Raw genomic sequence first — 9181 nt, forward strand, 5'->3', positions numbered from 1 at the left:
TTTGATGAATAATAAATATTTTTAGGCATTAAATTAATGTTGTTATGTAAACATTAAAATGCATATCGAATTCCGACTCGAAAGACGTCGTGAAGGAACAATTGGCAGGTGGTAGCGGGCTAATTAAGTGGTGTTTTCTTGTGTCAGAGGTCACTGATTAATTTGGGTCTCTGCGCTACATGTGTAAGTAAATGAACATTACATGTATACACACAATACAGGTATTTATACTATATTGGTCATAAAACAGATACTCTTATCTATATTAAACTGTATACATAACTATACCTACATGGCTTCCATCGCGAAACCATTAAAGTACTTGAATAAATTGATTCGCAGAATATTGAAATTTGACGACCATGTTCAATACGTTGGTAACTTTAAGTAAAATAAGTTTTAATTAGGAATTGAATGAATTTATATAATAATCCATTATTTTTTAAAATATTATCATAATATAAACATAAATGGTTTTATTGAAACAGTTGTATTTTTTTTCATAAAGCTTACGAAAACCTTAATAGTTAGTACTCGTTTAAAGGTGAAAGAAGAGCCAATAATTAAAATATCTTAATTACTAACGTTAAAACAATCCTGATATTGTAATAAAACCAACGGAATAAGTATATTTTTATTTTATAACGCAATATATATAAGAGATACCGACTGAATTGAGAAATGCATAAAAAAATCGCTTATCTTTAAGTCTTCTAAAATCTGATCGCTACGAATCTATGACTCCTCCTAAAAGGTTACTTGTTTCTTCTCTCGTTCAGCTCGGATCGTTATTTTTGAAGCGGCTACCGTTGTGTCAGCTTCGGTGTCTGCGACAAGGGCTCTCAGGCGAGCAGCACGTTTCTCTCTAGCAGCGGTTCGCTCACTCAGTTCCGACATTTCATCCTCTAGATCAGTTAGACGTGCCCTTGTAGCTTTGGCCCTTTGTACGGCAGCGGATTCTTCATCTACGTCCTTCAACGCTGTCCATTTGGTCAGTGAGTTCTCTTCGTTAATTCTACGCGCTATGCGTTTCTCAGTGCGATCTTCGTTCTCTTTCAGAGCTCTTCGTGCGTTAGATACCTCGCTTTGGCCAATACCAACGCTCTCAAGTATCTTGTCCGTAATAAAGTTGGATTTCATGCGATTTTCCATGTTCGATACGGTGCTATCAAAATCAATGTCGTCGGAGAATCGAGATATCTTCTTACTTGCGCGGAGACGTTTCAGCGATTCACTGATCTGTAAAAAAGCGTATCAAGATTATTACGTTAGCAAATACACATGTTCAAATTGTTCGGATTATGTGAGTTTTTCCTATTCTATTTCTGTTTGGCTTGATGCGTACGATATGTAGGTGAGTATGCCTTGCGGTTGATAGTTAATTTTATCGTCCAATTGTTAAAGATCAACCAGCGGACGCACATGTCACATCAACTAACCATCAATCACGCGAAGGAATCCGTATTAAATTGTTCGTGAAGCTTACTGAGGTAACAAGAACATGCACCAGTATTTAATTTGCACCTTTACGTTAGAATATTAAATCCATAGTTTTTTATTGTAAATGATGGATTAATTGGAACATGTCGTATACTTTGAATCATCGTATTGTAAGTTAAGAAACGCTTACCTAGTTATTTATTTTATACAGATAATCTTTAAACGTTTATTATTATCTTTATAGATAATCTTGTGGTGCTACAACTATAATATATAATGGGTTTTTGTCTTAGAATACAATTGTTTCTCCCGTATGTAGTCTCCACATAAAACAGTTTTCTCTTCCTAGGGAATCTTTTTACAATGTAAAACTTCAAACAAATTAAGTGAACCAGTCGTCCACTTAATCGTCCAGACGGTTTCCTTCAACTATGTTTTTGTTAAATGTGCCTTGTTGATAATATATTTGTATATGTTCTGTGTGAAGACCGTTTCCATATGCAGATGAAATATATCTTTACAAAAGAAATTTTTATAAATAACTCTTAAGTGGTTTATTAATTATAACTTGATTGTCATGCTATTAAAGTTTGATTGAAATAAATACTATAACAAGATCGCTTGTAAGTTGCTCCAATAGTGTTTAGGTTGAATCAGATAGACGTTCTATAGACGAATGAGACCATTAAGTATGCAACAATTGTGGAATTAAATCAATCAAAACTATCCACTTTTTTCACAAAAATAAAAAATCTAAGATTTTTCGTAGGGACAGTGTCAAGTGTCAAGTAACAAGTCATATAACGTTAGGAACTTGGTACGTCTCACAGAAGGCAAGAAAGGAAAGAAAAATAGAGATATTCTTTGATGCTAAGCTCCTTAAAGGATTGTAGATACCACTGGTATATTTTTATAAAGTGAAAGCATTGACTCAACTACTCATCTAGATATGAAAAACCTTTTTCACTGATTTTTTCACGACCATCAATGTAGAGTACTTGTCCGTTTTATTGCTAAACCTAGTGGAAAGATTTTGTAAAATTCGAATATGTACAAAAATTGTGTGACGTCATAGATATCTCCGAAATCGAGTGATTAATATTGGATGTTAGTTTTATTAACTCCCTTACTAAATATTTAAACAAAAGTTCTAAGTTACATAGAAGTAATTGGAGGAGGCTGCCACTTAAGGATACAAATCCCGAAAAACGAACTAATTTGAACACAAAATTCTAATACATGATTAGAATTTTGTGTTCAAATTAATACTTATTTGGTACATGGCTGATGGTCAGCTTTTTTTATTTTATTATTGAATCTATTTCATGTCAATCAATTGAAAAGATTGAATCATTACAATTAAAAAGGGACATTTTCGTTACGGCCATTAATCGCAATTCACGTGTACCACAAATTAGTTGGACGCTAACAAATAGCCAACATTATTAAACATACATATATATCATAGAAGTAGGCAGTACATCGATGAATTTATTTAACGGTATATTAAAAATATGCTAATTATTACATTATGTACATTAATTTATTCTACTCATATAATTTAAAATATTCATCATAATAATGGTATCACTTAACATCAGGTGAGCATCCTGCCCGTTTGCCCCTATTCTATAAAAAAAAATTAAACAGTGTTCTTTTTATTATTGGACATAAAATAATCCACACCAGTCTCCTCGATGTACTAATGTGAAACAAATCATAATAAGAAAATTATATCCCTACTTCTGGATGTAGTCCGACTTCTGATGTAGAATGACCCTTTATTCTGATACTCACGATAAAGATTACAGCCATAATCAAATTTCGATCTATTACATTTCCTTTTCAAAACACTTCTATTTCCAGCACTAAATGCGCATTGAATAATCATGTATAAAAATAATTTATATGTGGGTCGCTGCAATGTGAATTACTTTTGCATGATACATAATATGGTTCTATTTATAAAACGCATAAATAAAAATTCAACACCACCTCACAGAATCACTTTGAAGTACTTCACTGGAACTGAGAGTTTCAAAGACATGGAAACTGACATGTAGTATGGACCGTTCTTACATAATACGGTGCCACTTGTCATACATATCTATTCTTGTAATAAATATCGTTCAAAAAGCTTTCTTTGAGTAAAAAAATATTCCCAATTATTCATAGATATTTGAAGATTTTATTCACTGCCTACGTACTTGTGTAGGCACTATTATATTAGTGCCTAAAAATATTCCACTAAATATTACTCCGATTAGATTCTTTCGCATTGATATTTTCAAGATCGAATACCACATCTCTTAAGACCCTTGCTTGTTATATAAGCCTTTATTCAGAAAAGATTTCATTTTTACTAAAGCTGGAATAGTCATGTTTAGTATTGAAACATTCACTTGAATATTATTGAATATTTACTTTCCCTCGACAACCTTGTCTGTTTGTATTTTGTTGGCAAAGGCCTCCTCCAATTGCCACCATAAATGTCTGACCTGGGCAGTTCGGGTCCATGTGCCTGCCACGGCTCTTATTTAATCATCCCACCTTCGAAATGGTCTACCCCTTTTCCTATTCATATGACCTGTGTACCAAGTCATTAATGACTTGCTCCATTTGGACTGTCCTCTGATGATATGCCCAGCCCACTTGCATTTAAGTTTTATAATCGTAATACTTACTCTTCCCTCTGTTACCCTTCGTCACTTGTTACTTTGTATCAATATACAGTTATTCAGTTTTAGGATTTATTAACGCGAGGTCGGCTTTTAGTAGCCTACGTTACGATAATATTAAATTTAATATTACTTTACATTTAATAGTGTACGTAGAATTGTTAGTTTCAATGACTTTCTAAGAATTAATTAAACCTTTCCTAACTACATAGAACAAATTATTTGCCTTACAGTTTGCGTGTACAATTAACTAAATATTTATTACAATTAATTGAATATCGTTATGAATTCTGAACATTTACATGACAATGTTGTTTTGATATGTTACGAAACATGTTATTTTCTAACGTAAGCCAAGATAATTTGTTTGTATTAAACATATAGATACAACTTCGAAAGCTTCAATATTCAGAAGCATTCCATGTTAATAGAATTTCAGTTGTATTACATTCTCTGATTGCACTTTGCATTCCAATCGTCGTACCAGGTTTTTATGTAAGCGTAAAATCAATGCAGTATAATAATTAGTTTCACCATTTTATCGTACGACAAATGTGACTGTTTAATGTGTCGTGTCCTTCAGAAAATTCAGGCTATTGTATGGCGTGTACCCGCAAATACCGGGCTCGATTACCGAAACCTTTATTGTAGTATTAGTAGGCATAGAATAGAGTTTCCCTACTTAAAGAACAATAAAACATATTCAGAAATGTGCCATGATCTATTGGGCAGTAAACTTGAACTTAAGACTTGTTCTGTTAAATCCAGCCGAAAACAAATTGTAAACGTAACAGACGTCTTGACCTTACAGTGAATACCAATAAGGATTTCTTAACATCCATTTTCATTTTAAATAAATAAAACATTTATAATATGTCAGTATTTTATCTGTGAATATTTACGCAAAACGGACCAATTTTGAGTCTAATTGCGGAAAGTCCACCTACCTTGGGTCAAGACATTCAAATTAGATTTTACCGATTTCATGAGGCCGTCGAGTGTTACAAGGCCAACTCGTTCTAACCAAATCTCACTAAAATCAAGCTTTATCTACTCGGCAAAATTTAAATACCCGGTACCAATTGAGCCACGGTAAATTTCAGGCTTACGTAAATAAGGTAGTTATTCATAGCTGAATGGTCAGTGAATCAATAAAAGCTTTATTGGTTTCAAAACCAAATAACCCCACATATTGAATGCGCACAATAAGCAGGGGCTTCGTAATAAACTCATCTGCTTCCATTTAAATAATGTTATTGAATCATGTTGTAGCAGACTGTGTTTGGTTGAACTAACCAAATACGAAATACACTTGTAAGCTATGCACGTGCTGTGGTTTGACTTAATTGATATCACCTTTTGATACGCCTACCGCGTTCCAATTATTGACGGATATTCAGTTTCAAAGGGTTTTCATCAACAGTCAATTCTTTCTATAATTTACCAGATATTATTCTAGTAGTTAAACTAAATTTAGCTTGCAGTATTAGCATTTGTTAGTCACTAGTGTATTCTAGAAATTAGCTATTAATAATTGCTTATATATGAAATGTAGTACGATTTGTATTTATCATATTTTTTTACTGGGAAGCGATCTAGAGTTTAATAAATATATATAAATCTTATTATATTTGTTTGAATAGTTATTTTAACTTTTTATGTGAGGTTTTCAATATTGTATCTATTATATAAACCGTTTTTGTTTTACGCAATACAATCAACGAAATAATACTTAAGTGAAACGATGCGAATGTATTTTCATATACGTGTCATGTCACTCAGTGACCACGACTGCTGAAAAGCTCTCACAACGAGTACACAAATAATGTAAAACATATATACATTCTGGAATAGTTCTCTTAAACTTCCAATAGTGATAGCGATTCCGTATAGTATTGTGTAATTTTGATATAGTTCTTTCAATATCCGTATATATGAGCTGCTGTGTATATAAAATTAATATGGTTTTCGGGGCTGCAATCTCTATTAGATGTCGTTGTTTTACCGTAACTTACTTGGTAGTACATGTAACCCAGTCAGCGGTTCTATAACTTTTGACCTCTGGTATTTGTATATCTTTATCTTTTTTTAATGAGCAGCATCCCGAAGATTTGAACGGAAAGAAACGGAAGACAAAAAGACGGTATATTTCGTTTGATTATAATTGGCATCTCTTGCCACATTAAAGACTTGTTATGGACTAAAAACCTTAAATATATAATAACCAAAAGATTTTTTTGATTCAATGAATGTTACTTTTACGTTGTTTAATGAATGTATTATTAAGAAAACATCTAGGTAATATTTGAATAAATGGGCTGGTTTTATCAAGTAGAACTGACATTTTGTTAGAAGCGCGCTGAAAACAGGGAAAGGGTATTTACGCTAACAAGCGACAGTTAAACAAATATTTCTGTGTTCACAAAGTACTAAGAAGCTGAACTAGAGAACATTTCTTTAGGTTTTGTTTTGTTATGCTATTTATGCCTGATGCAAGCTGTCTGTAGTCTTATGCGTGCTGGTTTCCTCGCGATGTTTTCCTTCACCGTTTGAGTAAGTAGCAATTACGCCCAAAGACAGAAATAGCTAATAGTTCTTAACCAAGCAAACAGCTTGTAAAAATAATATCACGTTGAAAACAAAAACTATTTTTAAATTAATATCCCGACGCAAATTCAATTTCCATTTGAACAAAGAGTGCTTTTAAGTGTCAGTCAACTATATCAAGATGACAGGAGTGCTGCCAAATTTCGATCAGTTTATTTGATGGAAAATTCATAATTAGTGATTGGGTTTTGCAGTATTGGAATGAAAAACCAAAAGCAGGACACGCTCCATGTTAATAACTTTTGATCGCTCACAAATATTGTAGTATACGCGTGTTTTTTTGAAATATAACGTTTTAATACGATACAGTAGTAAACATACAACTAAAAACTACAAAAATTTATTACTTAGATATAAAATATGGTTTTGTTGATTAATTATGTAATGATTTTTTTATTTTTTTTCGTATTTATCTTTTTTAATCAATCATTTGAGTACGCGAGCCGCGACGTATTCCATTTTATCTCCAAACGTATTTTTTCGAAGGATATAAACATAGGATTATTGAGATTATCTAAAATTAACGCACACTAATACAACACCTCAAAAAGTAAATTATTAGGACCTAATTAATGTTTTTTGTATATTTGGTGTAATCCGTTTTAGCAATATTTTTATTTTTAAATAATATCTTTTTTTAAAGCTGTAATTTCTTAATTAACTCTTAAATTAATGGTACTAACGTTTACAAGAAGCTGGTATCAACGAAACCGACCTGTGTAAAGTCGTATTTGAATATATGTATTACGAGAAATCTTTAGGAACTTAAAATAGTTCTTTACTATTTTTTAATCTTGAACCTATATTATAATTACAGATGAAGTATTTCAAAAGGGTAATTGTATTACGATAATTACTTTTCAATTCGGTGGTAAAACTGCACTATTTTAATATAAATTATTAAATTCAATATGTACGAGTGTATTGTAAAAAAATTTCGTTCGCCACTAACATAAATTAAGCAAGGTTTGGTAAGTTAAAATGCATATGCTTACATCGTCACTGAGGTCATCTTCCAAAGCAGACGATAGAGGTCGTCCACGCTGAATACGGCCACCTCTTGAGTCAAATAAGTCTTCAGCTGGCGTTTCGATGTCATCCAGAGCTGTCCTGATGCGGTTTTCGACATCAGATTTGAATTGATCTCGCTCCGGTTCCTTGGCTACGGGGACTTTTCCGTCCAAACGGTCCAACACCGGTCGGTAGTAACTCTCCCCTTTGTTATAATTACAGTCATAGACGCGTGTACGCCTAGTTCTACCAACTCGACTCATTTTTACAACTGAAAAAAATCGAGGTACAATAGAATATATATAAATATTTTGTTTCTTTAATTACATGGTACAAATTAAAAGTAACATTTAGAGTGAGTTTAATTAATCCATTTCTATCAACACCGTGGTAAAACTGAAATTATTTCTAAATTTAACTATTAAAAAAATGTCAAATGCAAATATTTCCACTCGGTCATTCGCGAGTGTTCCATTCCATTCAAGGATGTTACCGATTTTGAGAGCTTGGCATTTCAATTTTGTTGTTTAGATGCAAAATAGAATTGAAATTCGACAAGTTCTCTCTAGATATGTAATCACCGTAGCTAGAAGAGGCGTATCAGGTAGAATAAAATACATTACATGTTAATCTTCCTTGACTATAAAAGAGATGTTTTGCAAAACTCGTAAACGACTAATAAAAACACATTAAACACGATAACGTAATACACAATATAACGTTAATGTTTATCATGTGTTTAAATGACTACACATTCCAAAATACGAAAACACCGCCTACACACTATTCCTGGAGAATAACTAATGCTTCATTCAATATCAGCTTATGAATGTAAACGACTTCACAATATTCAAAGTATCAACTATTCAAATATAAGGTATGATTATTATGAGACTTAAAAGTAAATACAATAAATTATCTTCCTTTGAGTCAACTCGAACTACGCGAGCAGCGTACACTGGTACAATTTCAAAATAGATATCGCAAACATTTGATACGAGGATATTTTTAGTACCGAAACCCGGTTTTTGTCTGAACTAAATCATTGTTATGTACTTATTGGAAGTACACCAGTAAAGTTAATAATAGATTTATCATTATATTTAAAATTTGGAACACTATTTATTAAATTCAAATGGATAATCGCGCAGCATATAGTTAATCGCAATTGCGGAAAAAGTAAGAGAAAAGTAACTAACCTGTTGCGTCTTTGTGCGGCGAGATGTAAGATGGAACTGAAAGTTCAGGCGATGTGGAGACAGGCAATGTGCGTGGGCGATACTATGTTTAACCGTGAGCAACACCAAAATATACTGACTTTTGTTCCGAATGCTTTACTACTCGAAAAACCAATATGCGCAGACGCGTGCGTCATGGAATTCGGAAATCACATGTCAAGTTTTAACAAATTTTTGTTACACAAAAGTAGGTCGTACATTATCTTT

At 32.5% G+C, this 9181-nt stretch overlaps 1 protein-coding gene across 1 annotated transcript; it reads right to left on the reverse strand.

Annotated features, from left to right (window-relative positions):
• Positions 1 to 622: 622 nt before the first annotated feature.
• LOC111000091 lies at positions 623 to 9072 on the reverse strand. The gene is made up of 3 exons (XM_022269434.2): positions 8936 to 9072; positions 7721 to 8007; positions 623 to 1239 (listed from the first exon to the last, which is right to left on the reverse strand). Exons 2-3 carry the CDS (start codon positions 7997 to 7999, stop codon positions 748 to 750), a joined length of 771 nt encoding a protein of 256 aa, XP_022125126.2. The 5' UTR covers positions 8000 to 8007; positions 8936 to 9072; the 3' UTR covers positions 623 to 747.
• Positions 9073 to 9181: the final 109 nt, after the last annotated feature.

This window comes from Pieris rapae, chromosome Z, assembly GCF_905147795.1.
Source record: "Pieris rapae chromosome Z, ilPieRapa1.1, whole genome shotgun sequence".
NCBI lineage: Eukaryota > Metazoa > Arthropoda > Insecta > Lepidoptera > Pieridae > Pieris > Pieris rapae.